This window comes from Triticum urartu, chromosome 5A (genome assembly GCF_056163025.1).
Source record: "Triticum urartu cultivar PI428250 chromosome 5A, HENAU_Tu73, whole genome shotgun sequence".
Lineage (NCBI taxonomy): Eukaryota > Viridiplantae > Streptophyta > Magnoliopsida > Poales > Poaceae > Triticum > Triticum urartu.
In genome coordinates this window covers 551,122,766-551,141,867 of record NC_141877.1, presented here as the reverse complement: position 1 = coordinate 551,141,867, position 19,102 = coordinate 551,122,766, and the positions used below count along the sequence as shown (strand labels likewise).

Here is a 19,102-nt window from a genome sequence, read left to right as displayed (position 1 = left end):
ACCTGAAATAATAAAAATTACATCCAGATCCATAGAGTAAAAACTTTATTACCAACAGTCGGGTAGTTGGACCTTATGTTCCTTTACATCCATTGAGAAAAACAGAAATATTCTTCTTTTTCTAATTTGTATTTTTTAACGGAGGCTTTTTTTTTGCCTCATCGATTAATTAAAAAGAAGAGAATTGCCTAGTTAATTAACGGAAAACCAGGCGAAAACCAATACAAACGGAGCACAAACTAACTACTCACATGACAAGAAACCCACAACCGCACAGGCAACCCCTGCCAGACTCTCTGTTTACACAACATCCACAAAGCTCAACATTGCTACTACGCCATGTGAACCCTGACAAGAACACATTGACAGAAGATATCAAACACCTTTCAACCCGGCCACAACAACAACCCAATCCCAAAGGATGGGCCAAGAGACTGAAGATCATCCATCAAGCAGTCAGAGATGTCTTGCCTATGGCGTTTCTCTTGCCTTTGCCCATCTTCTTTTGTTTGCCTCTTAATGGTGTCCTTGTCAGGAGGCAAGCAATCGACCTGCCCAAACCAGGTCTAACAACCTCCACACTAGCGAGCAAGTCACAAAGTTTTTTCGCGAAGAGAGCATCTGAATTTGGAGTAGGTGCAACCACACTTGGCTCAATGGTCATGCCACTCATAGGCATCACCTGCTCGATGGTCGCAGACGAGGGAAGGGCATCAACATCTAAAACTCCACGCTCCATGACACCGAGAGGTAGGCTGGCTGGCGCCTAACACCCAATGGACTTAGGCGAGCCAGAGATTGCAATGTCCAAATCATCACACCCCTCGGCATTAAATATTTGGCCAGACTCTAGGGGTGATGATGGCGGTAAAGCCACAATCAAGATCTCGGGAGGGTCTACCTTCAGTTGTTCGACGGATAGAGGCAGAACCGGATCCCCATACAGCTCCTGCAGCTCAGGCATGATTTGCAGCACCGGAGTGACAACCACGTCATTGTCTAGTCCCTCAGAGGCTGACACCGGCAAACAGGCTCTAGCACGAGGGGAGAAACGACCATGAAGCTCGGCTTCCTTCTCGACCTCAAAGCTGTCATCGGGCATAACCAAAGAGCGCAATACGTGAGCAGTATTCAACACAGGCGGCGCCTTGGAGAGCTTGCCCAATGCAGCCTCAACACGCTTCATAAAGCTTTTTCATCCGCAACATCTAACCTTGCATAAAGTTAATGGCATCACGCAAAGGTTGGATCGTCTCCTCAAGCTGGAAGGAAGCTATACTAAGAAGCTCAGAGCGCAGCAGCTCAGCCTGCGGCTCCAAGGCAGGCCGCACTGGGATATCCGTCGAGGCCACGGAGCCAGCAGGAGCAGCAACGAGGTGGCTGGTCCGGCAGAAGCACGTTACGCGCCAGGGTCTCTGCTGGTTGGGTTGGTTGGGGGGATCCAGAGCAGAGGCAGCAGCACGTGAGGAGGCCACGCCGGATGGAAGCCGACTCAGCAGGGCAGCAAGCAACCCGACGTGCGATGGACGTGGTCAGTTATTAGGTGCCGGCACTGCACGAGCACGGCGCCGGCTGGCTGGCTTCTCTTTGGCGATCCGGCAAACAGTTTGGTTTGGTTTGGCCCCGCGCGCCTGACCGTTCGGTATGAATCATCTTCTCTTTTTCGCTGGCTGCTGGATTGATCGATGGCTCCTCCTTCATCATTTTGTTGCTTTTAGCTGAACGACGAATACTTGGCCCGTCTTGGGAGAATTTGGAGAGGGAGAAGCGGGAGTTTTTTCCAAGAAAGATTGTTGGCCGGCGTGAGTGGCGAAAGAAGGAGCCCAGGCAGGCAGGCAAGAAAATCAATCCATGACCCAACGCCTGCTGGGTGCTGCCAGCTACACTGATAAAAAGAACGACCCAACCCAACGTGATGGACCAACCGTTTGCTTCCAGTGTCGCGTCTGCCGGTCAATCAACAGCGACAAAAGAAGCATCCCAGAAGAAGAAGAAGAAGAAGAAAAAGAAGAAGAAGAGATGGATGGCTTCGCTGGGAACGTGTGTGCGTTGTCGCGCGCCCACGTGTAGTGTAACGTGTCGCCGACAATGCATGCATGGACCAACCTCTTCTCCGATTCGAAACAAGTAGGCCAAAAGTACATAAAACCACAATCCGACTTGGAAACGTACTACGCAGGTACTCCAAACAAACAGCATCGAGGGCGGGATGGGACCGAGTGGAGCTTACCGACCGAGTGATCTGTCGGTTAATCATGACAAGTTCATTACAGTGCTGCCAATGGGCCCCCCGACAGAGTTGTGCTGGATCTATATATATTCCTACAGAAAGCGAGACAAGCGTACTACGTTTTTTCCTTGAGAAAATGGCGCTCTTTGTTGATCACGTAACATCACATCACAAAGAGTGCAGCAATCCGGAGTTACACCACGCTGGATATAGTAGATCGCCACAAGGTAGATAAGGAGCACAGACGCGCTAAATTACGAACCGCGACATTCGACAAACGATTCTTCGGGCGGCTGGCTGTAGCCAATCAGGCGATCCATTCAGATGTACAGTATGTACCCATGGTCCCGTCCGTGCTCGCCGTGCAACGTCACTGGAACAGAACGGCCGATCACGACACCGCTATCCGTCCGTTCCCCAACATATATTCCGTCCGGCGGAGATAAGCTCAAGGACACGGCGATCGCCATCCCATCCCATCCCTAGTGGGAGCACGTCTCTCTCTACACAATACATCGACCTCAAATCTGATCGCCCGGCCAACCCCAACGTGCAGGGCTCAACTCAACTCAGCGGCTGGATGAATCAAAGTAGTACACTAGCAATAACCTGACAGCTGCCGCTCATCTCTATGCTATGCACGGCTGTTGCTACCTTGTTGGACGTGGCCAAACGTACATGCTCCCGGGTCCGGTGAGGAGGAGATTCGGTCAGACCAGACCATGCGTTTCTTCATCGCTGTCCCTATTAACTGCCTGATTGATATCCATGTTGAAACGGCATTCCTTTACGAGCAGTTTCTCCTGCACAGGATTAAATCCCTGCGCAATTAATCCGGAAACCATTGACCATAGATTTTCCGCTTATTCTGCAGGGCAGACCATATATATAGTACTGTATGAAATAATAATTCGTTAGACCACAGTGCTGCCAGATGTTCACTTCTGTAGTTTTTTTTAGGAAATGCGTTCACTTCTGTAGCTGGCCAGGGTAAGTTTGTATAATCTGTTTCATAATGAGAAGCACAAAGATATCGGTTTACCATGCATGATCAACTTGCAATACCGATGAAGTTAGCTGAAAGGTTGTTGTACAAACATAGTCGGGCAACAGTTAGTGTCCTTGTTTGGCAAACAGTAACATATCCAACAAACTGCTAAAATATCAAATAGGAAGGATATGTTTATACAGCTACATTAACTATGCATCTCTTTATTATGTTTTTTAGGGATGTAATTTTTACCTTTATGTAGATTACATACTAAAATCATAACCCCCAAAAAGGAAGATGTAAATGATCCACCTCAGCGCCAAACATGGCCTAAAACTTGCAGCTCTCAACATCCATAAATATCTCTTTTTGAAGAAAAAATACATATAAATATCTCAAGACCATCGCCTTCTAAGGACTCTTTCAGAAAAAAAAAATCTCTTTCAAGATGGCCTTCTAAGGAAGACACAATGTGAAATCACCTGTCGGTCCAATACTATCCACCGATTCAATGATGACCATGCTGATTTCCGTATCGCTACAAGGAAAAGTAAAACATAAAGGCTATCGTAAAAAAAATATAAATCTTATTTCACAGGAACTAAAAAAGGTGTGGGGTCTAAACTGATCTTCCACATACTACATCTATTTCTAACCTCTAAGACCATGTACAGAGCTGCTTGTTTAAATAAACCGGTTTTTATTTTCAGCACCGATGCCTACGGAAAAACCGCCGCATTTCCACAAGCACCTCCCTCAACACCTTGCATTGTACTCCCTCCATTCCAAATTACTTGTCGCAGGTATGGATGTATCACATCTAGATACATCCATACCTGCGACAAAGTAATTTGAAACGGAGGGAGTACATGGCATAATGTGCTTATCTTATTCTGCGGTGGACGAAACAAATCTCGAGAACACTCATGCTTTATGCTTCGCTAACCCGGCCCACCCGAACTTGATTGATTACAAACAACAAGCTCTACATTCATGTTCCACCATCCTCACCTTGTCCAGCGAGGTCCTCACTATCTTCATCTCTCACAACTTTCCACTGTTCATGCTCACTGGCAACCTCTTTTCTTCTTGTTACTATGATGTACGCTACAACCACCTCTATCGCCGTTGTTGATATGGTCTTCTTTTTTCTCATTTGTCAAGTGATAGTTAGAAGAACTCTAGTAGACTTTGTGGATGGGAAACTTCTATAATAATAGTTTTGGAGGACCGTCCTTCGAAACTAGTTTTGACACTTTTAGAGTGCACTATCTTTTAGACACCCTAGAATGCTCACCATGTTTTTCTTCTATCTTGTGGAGCCCATTCATCAATGAGAAGGTGAAGGGCGCCCAAAAGAAAGGTGTTGGAGCCCATTTATGGTTGTGGTCACCACACACGAACCGGGTCTGCATTGGCAGACGGTAGACACACCCTTGGTCCTACTTGTCGTTCCCTCGATCCCCGTGGCAGCGTTCCCGCCAACTCGGTTCATGTCGGTGGTAGCAGTTGGAGAGTGGATCCGTTATAGGAAGGGGAGTGGGGTGAATGGGTGCTGTTTTAGAGGGGGAGGGGGTGAATGGGCGCCGAAAGCGAGGTGTGGGAGCATGCTAATGGTTGCGGTCATGCCCTTGCAACCATCCCCAAACCCTTGCGCCCGGTCGTCGTCATGGAGGACGACGACCAAGACCACGACTGAGCTGCTGTAGCCGCGCCCAGTTTCGGCCCATGCTCATGCTGCTCCTTGCCGTTCGTGATGCTCCATGAAGCGGAAGCTGGACAAGGAGAAGAGGGGCGGCGATGTGGAAGAGGGGGCGGTGGTGGCGACATCAGCATCATCTTGGGTGGTGGTGACCACACAAGAGTCGGGACAGCGCCAGGATGACGTTGCGAGAGCTTGTGGGGACGACGGGAAGTGGGTGTGAGGAGGTCATTCACCTCCCTGTGTGCCCGTGGCGGCCTTCCCGCCACCCCGGTTACACGTGTGTGGCGGAAGTTGGTGAATGGTTGTCGTTTTAGGAAGGGGAAGGTGAATGGGTGTTTTTTTTAAGGAGGAGTGAATGGGCGCCGAAAGAAAGGTGTGAAAGCCCATTGACGTTTGCGATAACGCCAACATCGTCTTTGGTGGCGAGGACCACAAAAAATCCAGGGCAACGCCGAGTAATAATCTACGTGAGGTTATGGGGAGGATGAGAAATGGCGGTGGGGAAGTTGACCAACTCCATTCGTGTAGCGTCAACGAGTAGTGGCGGGAAGTGGGGCAACAGTGACAGATATGCCTATGTAGAAAGCCTACTAAAAGCGGGTTAAACGTGTATAATACAATTTTTACAGGTCAGGAGAGTGAGTTTTAGCCTTTTTTGGTATATATACAAGGCAAATCCGGCAATATATTCTTTTTGGCGAAGAAATCCTTTTTGTTACATTTGGCAAGTGCAAAATACTCTCTTTAGGACAAGAAGACGAATAATCAGTTAAAGAGTTTTCCCCAAGAAAAAGGATTGTTCATTTGGATCATTTGAAATCCAGACAATAATCCTCCCTGGTCGCTATCTCCTTGGTTGTCTCCTCTCGGAGCCCCACACGCCGCACAAAAAAGCGGATTCGGCTTGCCTGCTCCCTTTTCAGGCTCCCACTTCATCCTACGGCTATTCTTTTTTCCTTTTTTTTAATCTAATCATTTCTCCCTAATTTTCAGGGGATGAGGTCAGGCTTTATTTTTTTCCAATCAAATTAAGCCATGTATGAGCAGGCAAGTCTCGTCCCAAAAAAGCACACGAAACGCCACGCACCACCACCAAACGCACCATCGCCGATCCCCCCAATCGAAACACACGACACAAATCCAAAGCCAAGAGACGAGAAGAGAAGCAGAGAGAACTGCGATTTGCTCCCCCGCCCCCCAAACCCTCGCTCCCGGCCCGGTCGCCGCCGTCATGGAGGACGACGACCACGACTGCGACCCCGACTCGGCCGCCGCTGGCCCGTGCTGCTCCTCGCCGTCCGCGGCGGTCCGGTGGCGGCGCTCCGTGAAGCGGAAGCTGGGCGAGGAGAAGAGGGGCGGGGGCGGGGACGGGGAGGAGGAGGGGGCGGGGGCGGGGGCGCGGGTGGAGGCGGAGGAGGAGACCGCGGCGCTGCGGGAGGCGCTGGCGGCGGCGCAGGCCACCGCCGCGGCGCTGCGGGGCGAGGTGGAGGAGGAGCGCCTCGCCGCGGCCAGCGCCGCCAGCGAGGCCATGGCCATGATGCTGCGCCTGCAGCGGGAGAAGGCCGAGGTCCAGATGGAGCTGCGCCAGTTCCGCCGCTTCGCCGACGAGAAGATGGCGCTCGACGCCGCCGAGATCGACCACCTCCGCGGCCTCGTCGCCCGCCGCGCGCGCCACCTCGCGCGCGCCCGCTCCAGGCTCCACGCCTACCAGCAGACCTGCCTCCGCCTCGGCATCCCGCTCCCCGACGCCGCCGACGAGGCCGAGGGGCGGGGCCATGGCCATGGGGAGGGCGGCGACGGCTTCCTCGAGGGCGAGGGCGACGGCGAGGGCGAGGAGGGCGACTACTACCCCGAGCTCCGCTGCTACAACGGGGAGTACTACTACGACGACGGCCTGGAGGGGAGCGAGGAGGACGCGGTGGGCGCGGATCTGGAGCGCCGGATCTGCCTCCTCGAGCACGGCCACGATGGGGATGTACTAGGTCAACCGTCCCAGGAGGAAGAGGAAGAGGGAGAGGAGGGCGCCCACCTGTATGCAGAGGAGGCATTGCTGGAGCCGGCTGGGCAGGAAACAACCGGATTTTCTGCCGACGAGGTGTTACATGAGGAGACTGTCGAACAAAGGAGCCACCTCTGTGATGATGATGAGTTGCCAGAGTCTCCCATTGCTGGATATGGCGTCGAAGAAGGGGGAAGTGACGACGATGGTTCTGGCAGCGGCAGCGACAGGGTCTACATGATCGACAAGGTGCATCAAGGTGCGGCAGCTCCTACAGCCAGGGTCCTGGAGAAGTACGAGGATGAGGCGCTCGAGCCAGACATTAAGACACTATACATGAGGTTGGAAGCGCTGGAGGCTGACCGGGAATCGATGCGCCAGGCTCTGCTGGGAATGCGCACTGAGAAAGCTCAGCTTATGCTTCTTCGGGAGATAGCGCAACAGCTAGCCAAAGATGCCGCTCCAGTTGGCACTGGGGCTGGGTCTGTTCCAGTTCTCCACCATTTGCCCAGAAAGCAAGCTGTGGGGGTCGCAGATACAACGGTCAGGGAAGACAAGAAGACAGCACCTGCCGGGACATTCTCCAAGCCCTTGTTGTTTAAGGTATGGTGATCTTCTATGCTGATATGACACTTATCGTTGCATTGAATGCATGTCTCAGTTGTTACCTTTACAAATTGGCTTTGCTTTAGTCTGATAGGTTGCATTAGAAAATTTATGGAACTGAAGCATTGGTGGTTTGTTAAAAATTTGATGTGGAGCATCTGTGCAGATTCGTTGATCTTGCAAGATTCAAATATAAAAAAACAATATATCATTAACCTTGCATGGGTTTTGACCTAGAAGTTTGGGATGATGTTGAATGTTTGCCCCGTAATTTGTTTCTATTAATGTCCTGTCCTAGCCTTGGTTCGAACTGATTTTGGTACTGTCCTGTATAAGACCTAGTTCTAATTAATATAGGAGACTGAAAATACAGCAAATGCAGAGTTTTGGCAATTGATTAATTCCATCCACTAGTCACTAGTTAGTTTTGTGCAACTCTTTTCAAACTTCCAAATTAGGACGAAGCCGAAATTGGATAGGAGTATATAACCTTTGTGCTAGCGAGTACGTGTCTGTGGAACTAAGAATTTTTTGTATCTCCTATGTACAAGCTTCGGGGGAACACTAAAGGGCTGTCTGAATTTTGTCAAAAAAAGGGGGTCCTGTTTGGATGGTAGCCAGGAGTTACCCCACCAAAAATTTGGCATTGACCAGTAGGATTTTGGCCCACTTGGATGGAGGCCAAATATTCGGAGCCATGCCAATATTTTGGTCCGCAGTTCAGATTTCACGTCCGCTTGCTGGTGAAATGGAGGGCAGTGGATTCTCTCGCCAAAATATTGGCTCACCCTGTTTTTGTAGGGTCAGCCCAGACGGAATCGAAACTGCTCCTAATCTACAGATGTATCCTCTTGTACGTTTGCTGGCTCCCCTGCTTGCGTGCTGCTGTCCTAGCATCTGTCGAATTCGGCGGGCAGGCGGTGGTGTGATGAGAAAGGCCTGCTAGTGATGGTGGATTGGCGGTGATGGTCACACAGAAATCCATGAGACCACCCTGATCCGCCATGTGAACGCTTCACCTTCCCCTGTGCCATCAGCAATGGCCAATGCACGTACGCATGTATTTAATGAGGCATCCGTGGTGAAGGTGTTCCGCACGTGGGGGGGGGGGGGGGGGTGTGCAAGCCAGGCAGCAAAATCTGTTTCTATCCCGTGAGTACTACCTGTTTTTGCTGACGTCCTCTCTAAGATCTAGTTCTAGTTGTTTTTTAAAAATGAGATAAAATTTTGCAAAATCACGCTGTTGGTAAATGATTAACTCTGATAACTTTTCAACATTTGGGTGCAATTAACATCAGAACGAAGCCAAAATAGGATAGTAATGTAGAACCTCTGGATTGTAAGGTTGGTATATAAGGATTATTTTTGGTGTTCAATCGCAGCAGCAATGTGCGTGCCTTCTTACTTCACCTTGTGTGGTTCTGCTCTGTTTTATTATATTGCTATGTTGGACCCTGAGATGAATGCACCTTGTTGAAGTCACCATATGTTTACACTTTATTTCCACTATTCTTGAGGACAATAAAGCTTCTTGCCTTAGCTTAATGTTTGTCATCATCATCTTTTGCAGTGGGCCATCGCATTATTTTGCTCTCGAAAAAAGAAGCCATCACAAAGCAGGTATGAGAGCCTTCCGCGGGAATTTAGTTCATGATTCATGTTTATTCTATCAATAAAGCCTCCTGATATTGACTGCCTATCTACTTTGTGGATAGGTATACATTTGGATTATCAAGTAACAATGTGGGTTTGCTCATACTCTTGGACAAGTGCCCTCGGATTCAGAAGACTCTCATGAGAAGAAAGTAAAGCCTGTCTGAAGAAGCTGCTGCTGCCTAATGTAAATAACATAGCCGTTGGTTGGGAAGTCTGCATCAAATCACATTTTCTTATTCAAGGGTTGGGCGGAGATGGTGTTGTTTTAATTCTTTAGTTGTTGATGATTTCTCTTTGGCCCCAGGAGGGGATGGGGATCCTTGTGCCATGATCCAGAATTTGTCAATGTGGGTTTTGGGGGGTTGCTTTTGCTTATATTTTCTCACCAGCAAAGGCTATATGCTTGTATAGTGCGCGTGTGGACGTGCGGTGACTGCTGGTTGTTTTTGCTTGCTTTCAGATTGATGACGGATGAGTTGATATCAAGGAAATTAGCTGCACATTTGTGCAAACTGTATCTGATGTGTCTTTTTTGTCAGTACAGAATCTGTTGGCGTGGTTGATTTGGTGTGTACACATGTGTGAAGCTATCATGTCATCTTGGGAGAAAAGCACGCTTCGGTGATTGTCTTTTCGCTAAGAAAGAACACTAGCAGAGCAGAAACTTGACTAGTTGAGTGTATAGTGAGGTTTCATTTTGAACATTTGAAACACTGTAGGTAATCTGTGACGGACTTGTTTCACAATCACAGATGGAAGTAGGAGCTTACTTTTATCTGATGCGTCCTTTTTGCTAGTACATAATCTGTTGGCGTGGTTCGTTCGGTGAATTTTGTGTTGTCACACAACTGTTGTGTATACATGTGTGATGCTATCATTCCATCTCTGGAGAAAAGCACGCTTTGGTGATTTTTGTCTTATCGCCAAGGAAGCTTTGCTCCTCTCGAGGACTTTCAGGCTCTATGAACATTTGCAGCGCGGAAATTTGACACTGCATAGTTTGGTGTCGTTTCAAACATTCGAAGCACCGCAAGCAAATCCGTGACAGACTTGTTTCAAAAACACAGATTGAAGTAGGAACATCCCGAACAGACAGAGACAGACAGGTGTAAATCAACCCAGGCAAGTGCTCAGCTACCGGGAGATTGCTTCTAATTCAGCTGTTTTCTCTTAGGAATTCCGCGTTCAAAAGCAGAGAGCGAAACCGTACTAGATAGGCAGGAAAAAAGTAGCTAAACTGAGCTCAACCATTCCAAACTAGTCTTGCAGTACAGTACAACGGAAGAAACAAAGATATTGGTTGGATCTGAAACATCAAAAGGCAAGAGGGAACATGCTTCCCCTGGAAGCCCTCCCCTCCCCAGTTATGTCAGTCTCTGCTATCTTTGGGTACATCTTCTTGCTTGCTTGGTAGAGTAATAATCAGTAGCAGAGTAGCAGTCAATGGATCAAATCTGCTATCTTAGAGGAATCTTCACGCCTGAGACTCGAGCGCTGCTGGATAGTTATTGACGATCGATCGCCAATGGTAAGCAACGAATGGCAATGCCAGGGTGGTTCAGATGCCCATCGAAAGCATGGCCTGGGACTCCCAGTATTCTTTGGATTGCTTCACCATCTCGCTCCGCTCCTCGCGTAGCCTGCATCTCCAGTAATCTTTGCACCTGGCCAAGCAGTGGATGCAAATCAGAGATGGAAGAAGGTGGGTTTCTTTTCCTGAACTCTTATTGTGCAAGAGAGAGAGAGAGATGGTTAGGTTTGAGTTTACCTGGTTTTGATGAGCAAGTCAAGTTCGTTCATATGCACGGCATGGGCAAAGACACCGACCTGAATGAAGTATATAAAACAAATCAGTCTGGACTGTCAGGTAGCAAGTTCATTCATACTGGTCGGCATGAGCAAATATGCACGGCGCGCAAACCATTATTACCATGTAAATTAATGTAAGCAACACGGCATTCTTGTTTACAGTGCAGTTGCAATGATATCATAAGAGCTGCAATGGTACATCAAAAGCACATCGGATTGCTCACATACCTCTCGGCATACAGGACACTTGGCCTCTGGAGGCGCGCTCCTAACACCATGGAAGATGTACACGGATGCAGCACCACAGGCACAGCCTTTGCAGAACAGGTGACCGCAGCTAAAAGCATATGGATTGAATAAGGTGTCCTGAGCAAATGGCAAAAAAAAAAATCACAAGTTAAAACAATCTTAACATGAACATGAATGGCCTAGCGAAGAATATTGTATTCCCTGCAAAAAAAAATCACAAGTTAAAATAATCTTAACATAAAGGCATGCTGTCCGTGCTGCAATAGGTATGTGGAAATCCTATTTCTACAATTTATGGATGCCGAAGCTACACAAAACAAGAACTTATAGTGTAGCAATGACATCACAAGTGATGGACACAGATGTACTGCTACTGCAAGCAACTTTAAAAAAGTAATGCTTGCTAATGCAAACTAGTAGGTTAGCAGTTGCCATTTTCATACTTAAAAGTTAGGAACAAGATCATTAAAGTATAAGGAGATGAAGAAATTTAAGAAAAACAAAAACTCACCAAGCAAATTGGACAAGTTAGACTGTAGTCATACTTGATAGTTTCAGAAATGGCCATTGTCATTACTGGCTGTGTTCCTGTAAAGTCACAGGAAAAATTCTTGAAGAATCCGTTCTTGAAGAACCCTACAGGTTCATCAATATCTGAACTATCACAGTTCAGATGGAAAGCACCCAGTTCGATCAGCCAAGGTGACTGTAACAATTCGGTATGCTCAGTTTGCATCTTGCTTTTGAAATCTCTACCGCTGACAGAGCCATGTACCTGCAAAATTAACAGCATATGAGCAGGAAGATCCTGAAGATGCATAATGACAGTTGAGAAATGAACAAATTACTTTGTCATATTTCTTGAGAATTTTGCGAATAGCAATAGCATTCATAGTCACATAGTTGACTAGCAGTCTGCCTTCTTGAACCATGATTTGTTGATCATCTATGAAGCATTGACGTACGCGCCATATATACCGTTGCAATCCTGAAGGAACATGAAGATTTAGAAGATGCTGCACTCTAGAGCTGAAATAGCCAGCTATATCTGAAGCCTCCTTGGTGAGTTCTGTAAAGAACATCTGATCACACACTGGACAAGAAGATATCACAAGTCAGGATACCAGTAGCACAAGCAGTAGACTTGGTAGAAAAAAAATACGAAAACAGTAAGCGTAATATCAACCAAGTCAAAGAAAAGATAATTGTTCTGGCGGTAAAAGTAAATCACCAGTACTATGATGCCAGGAGAGTAATGACTTTTGTATTGACGGTGTGTTGTAATGCCCTACTGTAACACACCAAACTCTATTTTCTCTTAATTAATAGATGAGGCAAATCCGTTTCAAAAAAAAAAATCACCACTACTAGAACCTATAATACTTCACAGCTATCAAATGGAGCTGATAAACAGGGAACCAAATATTCTACAAAGTGAAAATAGATTCTCCCTTTCACAGAAAGGAGGAATGGCAGAAAACAAGTGCACCAGATTGCACAAATGGAAATTAGACCATTCTAATCTTTGATAAAAGGGAAGATTGACTGTTGGTATCCTTTTGGGTGCTTCTAACTTGCAGAGTATAACAGATAGTGAGCTTAAACGTCTTTTAGTGTACACAAAATACTTTTATTATTATTATCAGAAGATAAGACTGCCCTGCAAATTTCTGAGTCCTGCATCAAATTTACATCCTGGACAGGACTTCGTACAAAAGGGAAAGATGGGATAATGGGTAGCCACTAGAGGCTGAGCATACATGTGCAAGAATTGCAGTCGCAAGCATCTGAAGAATCGTCACTCCTGTCCTCCTGCTGGTCACCGTTGGTGCCATCTGCTTGCAATGAGCGATCAAGTCGGCATCGCTTCAATACCTTCTTCAGACGTTTGTACTCTACATGGGAGCATTTAGCAAGATATTTGTCCTGCTCTTCCCTGAGGTATTCCTCATATATTGAACCAAACTTCATCTTGTCCACCGAAAAGCCTGAAAAAATAGGTAGAGGCAAGCATTCTTGAGGAAACTATGTCTGGAAAGTTAAAGAGTTAAAGCACAAAGTAAGGCAACAGTATTTTTGTTAGTAGTCGGAATTTTTAACCACAGTTAGTTGCAATCGGGTTTTTGTTACCAGATGAAAATTCCAATTTGGAAAGAACTTATGTTAATAAAAAGATGTCGTCAAACTCCATTTTGAAATTCCAAAAATTCATTGGACATTTTTTTGGCAATCCAGTAACATAAAGCCTGGTTGCAGTATCATCTCTGTAAACTAAGAAATGATGTTCTAGATGTACTCCTTATATCCAGTAACCATTAAATGTAAATATCGGTCTTGAACCAATTTATCCAAATTATAGAAAACAGACTTTTGCTTTGTTTATAGATAAAGCAACCACTCTCAGATTATTTTACCCAAACTAACACAGATTTGCACAAACGAAGCAACCAATTTAACACAAGGAATCACACTCTTCAGAAATAACATACTTATAACCAAAAACAGACTTGCGTGCATAAACCTAGAGTCTGAGACAGATATTGAGATGTGATCATATATGTGAATTAAGAGTAGCCAAAAGACAGATACAGACTTCTTCAAAGAAAAATAAAAATAAAAAGACCAATTGTGCACCAAGTGTACCAGGTGACAATAAGACGAGAGCTGACTTTGAATCGAAAATGAAAATAATTGAACTCGGATCACACCAGCCAGAATAAGACACAATCACTGTCTTACTCTGAAAGAACGCCGGTACCCATCTCTCCAAGATTCAAGTATATATATATATATATATATATATATATATACAGTAGTAAGTTAACTTTATTCGGAGGTTGAGTAGCTTAACCCACAGTTAACTTAAACCCCACCTCAGCAAGAATCCGCAAACAGGAACAGAATAATTCATGAATTGATGTTTATTCCTCGGCAATGTGACGAATTAGTGTTTGAGACACAAGAGAAGACTGAAAAGCAATGCAAAGGTACAGAAAGAGGAAAACGATACGCAGCTTACGACATGGACTAAGCGAATCTGTTCTGCAGGAATCGAACTATTATAACGAGATAAAAAAAATACTCGTCATCATAGTCCTCACGGAGATTTGCACAAACGAAGTAACTAATTTAAACAAGGAATCACACTCTCTTCAGGAATAACATTATACTTATAAGTTATAATGAAAAACAGACTTGCATGCATTAACCTAGAGTCTGAGACAGATATTGAAATGTGATCATATATGTGAATTAAGAGTATCCAAAAGACAGATACAGACTTGTTCAAAGAACGAAAATAAAAAGAAACAGACCAACAACTGTGCAGCAAGTGGACCAAGTGTACAAATAAGACGAGGGCTGACTGTAAATATAAAATGAAAATAACTGAACTCGTGTCACACCGGCCAGAATAAGACGCCATCACTGTCTTATTCAGAAAGAACCCCAAGATTCAAATACTATATATTAGGTTAATAACCGGATAACAACAAGCCAAGACATTTGACTTTATTCGGGGGTTGGGGAGCTTAACCCACAGGACCTCAGCGAGAAGAGAATCCGCAAACTGGGACAGAATAATTCATGAGCTGATGTTTATTCCTTGGCATTGCGACGAATTAGTGTTTGAGACACAAGAGAAGACTGGAAAGCAATGGAAAGGCACAGAAAGAGGAGCACCATACGCAGCCTAGGACATGGACTAGGCGAACCTATTCCTGCAGGAGCCGAACTATCATATCACAATAACGAGATAAAGGAAATAGCAGAGATGTATTCGCACTTTCCTCTCAATTTCTCATGGTGCCGCGGACGTACGGAGAGAGAGATGCCGGATTCGGGGGCGCAGAAACCCGAAGCCTCAAGAAACGATTCTTGATTGCTCCTCTAAAGGAAATAATAGTAATACTGTACTAGTAGAGAAGTAAAGGCATGGGCATGCAAGGCAAGGGGATGGTGATCGCTAGGACCGGCCGGATCAGTTGATGAATGGACAAGTCCGGTGAAGGGCGAAAGAATGGAGTGGGCAAGGCAAGAAGAGAGGTACCGGATGGCGCAGCAATAATGGATGGGGCGGCGGGGCGGGGTTAATACCTGCATGGGTGGGCGGGCCGGCCGGATAGGAGAGTAGGCGGCGGGCGGCGGCCGAAGCGAGAGTAGACGGCGGCAGAGCAGAGCACGAGCGGGAGGCGCGCGGGCAGAGGAGAGGTGGAGCCCCGCAGTGGCGCTTGGCCGGCCTTTAATGGCGGGGAGGCGGTCGGCTACGGTAGGGTGTGGAGTGGGGGTCGTGCCGCGCTTTGGCTTGGGACTTGGGAGGGGAGACTCAAATCAAATCGCACTCCGCCTTTCTCTCTCCTTCCGCTGTCGGCTCCGCGTCGGGCTTTCCCGTCCCTCCCGTTTTCCCACCTGGCCAGGGTTGGATAACTGGATTGGACCGGCAGCCGTTCCGTTCTCTTCACTCATCTATATATATAAAAAAAAACAGTTTATTCTCTTCACGTGCACGGCAGCGTGGCGGCCGGCTGTCATCCATCCATCGACCGAGATCTCGGTGAGCAGGACGTACGTACGTGGTTTGGTGCATGCGCGATCTTTTTCCTTGGATTTATCCATCCATCGTGGCTGCAACGGCTGTAGCTAGGGCTTTCTAGCGCGGAGCACCTTGGACGGATTAGCCGCGCCCCGGGCCCACCCCGTCCGTCGCCGACGTGAAAGGATCCGTTTGTTTGGACTCTGCTAGCTACTGAGTACTAGTGGCGGCAAACCCAAACGTGGTCGATCATCATCAGCGGCAGGAAAGATGAACACGCGTGCCGGTCGCTGCATCCTGCTTCCTCTTCTCCACTGCAAGTCTGCAACCGTAGCACTACCACGACCACCCCGCTGCGGATGTGAACATGTGATCACGTATGCATGTTGAGCCAGCTTTCGGTTGCGGCTCACGTTTTTTTTTTACTCCCCTACTTCTTTTCCGAGATATAGTACGTAGCGTCGCAGGGAGATGATATGGCCTCGCTCATCGCTGCAATTTTAATAGGAGATTCCGAGATTCCAATAACGGACTACATACATAACTAAATGAATGAATTTATACTTTCAAATATGTAAATATACATCCGTATATAGTTTCTATTAAAATTTCTAAAAAAACTTATATTTAGAGATTTGTCAGTCATGTCCGGATGGGATCACCTGTGAGGACTGATAATTTTCTTTTCTACATCTACAAGACATATCAGTGGTTCTACGAAAGGAAAATGGCAGATCAATCCTCATCGGGTCAGTCTGGTCCTACTATCTACTATTACCGATCCTCACTTATAAAAGCACGTGTTTGGTGAATCCAAATAATCTGAGCCATTCAACCACGTATATCCAACACCTCACATTGCACTAATGATAGACTCTCTTCTTTCTGGTTCTTTCCGGTTTATAGGGCTCAAAACTGAAATCTCATCAAGTAAGGCAGATAATGAGCAAAAGGATGTATCTCATACTACTTTACAAACCTACCCAAATTAAACTCATGCAGTGTATGCATGCTTGACCACTACTTCCCCTGTTTTTAAATATAAGCCTTTTTAGAGATTTCAATATAAACCACGTACGAATGTATCTAGACATATTTTAGAGTGTAGATTCACTCATTTTGCTCCGTATGTAGCCCATAGTGGAATCTTAAAAAGACTTATTTTTAGGAGCAGAGAGAGTAGATGAGTACGAACATTACATGCATTGTCCATTTCCTTTTTATTTCTTGCATTAAAAGGTTTAATGCGGCTAACAATTTCAATAGGAGATGAAGATGAGCCTTTTAAATGAGAAAAAAAAAACAAAATTGAGATAAGCCCTCTAAACAGGAAGGGAGGGAGTATCTATCACATCAATAGTAATTTAAAAACATGCTAATTACATTAGTTTTAATCTGAAAATGACATCAATTACATTAAACATAATTCATCTTGTAATCAACGCTAATTGCGGCTAATCTAGGAAACAATATTACAATCAAATGAGCGCTGACTATTGAATGACTACAAAATTGAGTACTACTCGCAGGTATCAGACCAAGCAGATGGGGAATACCCATTCCTCCCAGAATCAAATATTTTATGTTAACTGGATACTAAAAAGGCAAGGCATTTGACTTCTCAGAGGTTGAGTGGCTAACCAGCGATTCTTTTTATATGTAAAAAAACGCCGCAAAGACAAATACTAATCCGCAGCGGGGTTTCGTTCATTCGCCAGTCTTGGCATTGCAGTGAAGTTCAGTGGCTTGAAACACCGATAGAAGACTGCAAAGCAACAACAACTACAGCCTAGTACAGTCCTAGTAGCACAAAAGACAACGAAACTAACACGGCTGGGGCATGCAATGTGATACAGACTGGTAGTGGTAAGCGAATATATTCCTCCAAGAATCGAACAAAACGAGGTTAATTAAAGAAACATGGGACGACTGTACTGTAATTTGTTGTCGTCCGGCGAGATACTGTAGCTGGATCCCAGAAAGCAAATTATATATGAGACCTTATTTAAATTGAGAAAAGAAGTAGCGGTGAATAGTGATTTCTCCCAGAGCCCACGCCGCAACGCAGTGGACGCACCGCGAAATCCTATGGGATATGGATAGACAGATGAGTTCGTAGAAACACGTACGGACCAAAAAGACAAGGAGCAAACGACGACGCGGCCAGAACCCGCGACCAAACATGGCGGCGATGGAGTACGTACCTGCGATGGGAGGCAATCAAGGCGCGAGAGAGATGGGCGTCCAAGGCGGTGGTCGCCCGTGATGAGTCCGTGAGGAGGAAAGAAAGGGGAGGACGGCTTTTAATGGCTGCCGGCGGCGGCGGCGGCGGCGCTCGGGGGACGGGGGCACGCACGAAACCAAACTTTTGCTCCTCTCCTCCTGTGTGTTTTTCTCGCTCGGTGGACCGCCCGCTCCGCTCCGCGCTGGGTTTGTAGCTGGCCCTTCTCCAGCTGCCTGGAGGGGCCCAGCTGGGTCTCGTTACGTTGCTTGCTTGGCTTCGCTCGCTCGCTTCCCCGTTCCTTTCCATTCACGCACGCGCAGAAAATGTTGACGTTCCGATCCGACGGCTGCCCTGTCACCCGGTGATCCGGATCCGACGTCTGGCTGCCTTTCTTCTTCCCCAGAAAGGTCATCGATGGCTACACGAACGGGATTGCTTCGGATAACATTTTCTTTTCTTTTTTTAGCTGGCTAGGGCGGCGGCTGCTGTCTGGCCTAGCGCCCTAGCCGCCTAGGCCAGTAGAGCCAGAGCACTCTGGCCGGATTAGCGACGGTGTCGGCCCACACGCGGCTGCCGCTTTAGGATGATGGTCGTCATTAGTGCCCAACAAAATCATGATTACCGCACCGCAGTAGGAGCAACGGGCGGATGAAATGGAATGGCTTCCCTACCACAAAGACGTGGGCAGGCCACTCGCACCGGTCCATGGACATGTGCCACAACGGCTCCTCCTTCTCCCCGGCTACACAGAACCAGTGATAACGAATTAACGATCAACTCCCCTCCCTGACTTACATTTGCCCATTGCTCACGGTTTTTTTCGTTCGGAAAGCCGAAGGTCATATGTTAGATAAAATAAGCCTTTATAAGGACTTCCTTATGAGAATGAAAAGTTACAAGCAAGTCCTTAAAAAACGGAAAACAGAGCCATCCTCATCTCATGGTCTATATGGAATGAGAGAAACACATGTGTTTTCCGCAACGAGGGAGCGCCATAGTCAATCTTACTAGACAATAATAAAAAAGGAGGCCTTGCTTTGGGTGGCCGCGGGAGCAAAGAAACTAGGGACGATCATGCCAGAAGAGTATTTCCTTTGTTGTA

The 19,102-nt window shown here is 46.7% G+C and overlaps 2 protein-coding genes across 5 annotated transcripts; one reads left to right on the top strand and one right to left on the bottom strand.

Moving 5' to 3' along the window:
* Positions 1–6,012: 6,012 nt before the first annotated feature.
* Positions 6,013–9,750, top strand: LOC125510482 (myosin-binding protein 7-like). Its single transcript, XM_048675677.2, has 3 exons — positions 6,013–7,528; positions 9,102–9,151; positions 9,247–9,750. Exons 1-3 carry the CDS (start codon positions 6,158–6,160, stop codon positions 9,338–9,340), a joined length of 1,515 nt encoding a protein of 504 aa, XP_048531634.2. The 5' UTR covers positions 6,013–6,157; the 3' UTR covers positions 9,341–9,750.
* Positions 9,751–10,406: 656 nt separating this feature from the next.
* LOC125510483 (SPX (SYG1/Pho81/XPR1) domain-containing protein / zinc finger (C3HC4-type RING finger) protein-like protein) lies at positions 10,407–18,195 on the bottom strand. 4 transcript variants are annotated; one of them, XM_048675679.2, is made up of 8 exons: positions 17,981–18,195; positions 17,777–17,862; positions 13,006–13,233; positions 12,094–12,338; positions 11,757–12,020; positions 11,225–11,362; positions 10,956–11,014; positions 10,407–10,851 (listed from the first exon to the last, which is right to left on the bottom strand). In XM_048675679.2, the coding sequence occupies exons 3-8, from the start codon at positions 13,214–13,216 to the stop codon at positions 10,746–10,748; spliced, it is 1,023 nt and encodes a 340-aa protein (XP_048531636.1). In that variant the 5' UTR covers positions 13,217–13,233; positions 17,777–17,862; positions 17,981–18,195; the 3' UTR covers positions 10,407–10,745. The 4 variants fall into 4 exon arrangements, with proteins under 4 accessions (XP_048531636.1, XP_048531637.1, XP_048531635.1 ...); XM_048675680.2 differs by lacking the exon at positions 17,777–17,862; XM_048675678.2 differs by lacking the exons at positions 17,777–17,862; positions 17,981–18,195 and adding an exon at positions 15,341–17,697.
* Positions 18,196–19,102: the final 907 nt, after the last annotated feature.

Bases quoted from the DNA above. Each gene is read 5' to 3' on its own strand.
- LOC125510483 (XM_048675679.2), bottom strand. From the start codon at position 13,216: ATGAAGTTTGGTTCAATATATGAGGAATACCTCAGGGAAGAGCAGGAC. The intron at 11,015-11,224 runs GTATGTGAGCAA...TACTTCATTCAG, and splicing joins AGTGTCCTGTATGCCGAGAG to GTCGGTGTCTTTGCCCATGC. The intron at 10,852-10,955 runs GTAAACTCAAAC...CTGCTTGGCCAG, and splicing joins GACTTGCTCATCAAAACCAG to GTGCAAAGATTACTGGAGAT.
- LOC125510482 (XM_048675677.2), top strand. From the start codon at position 6,158: ATGGAGGACGACGACCACGACTGCGACCCCGACTCGGCCGCCGCTGGC. The intron at 7,529-9,101 runs GTATGGTGATCT...CATCTTTTGCAG, and splicing joins CCAAGCCCTTGTTGTTTAAG to TGGGCCATCGCATTATTTTG. The intron at 9,152-9,246 runs GTATGAGAGCCT...CTTTGTGGATAG, and splicing joins AAGAAGCCATCACAAAGCAG to GTATACATTTGGATTATCAA.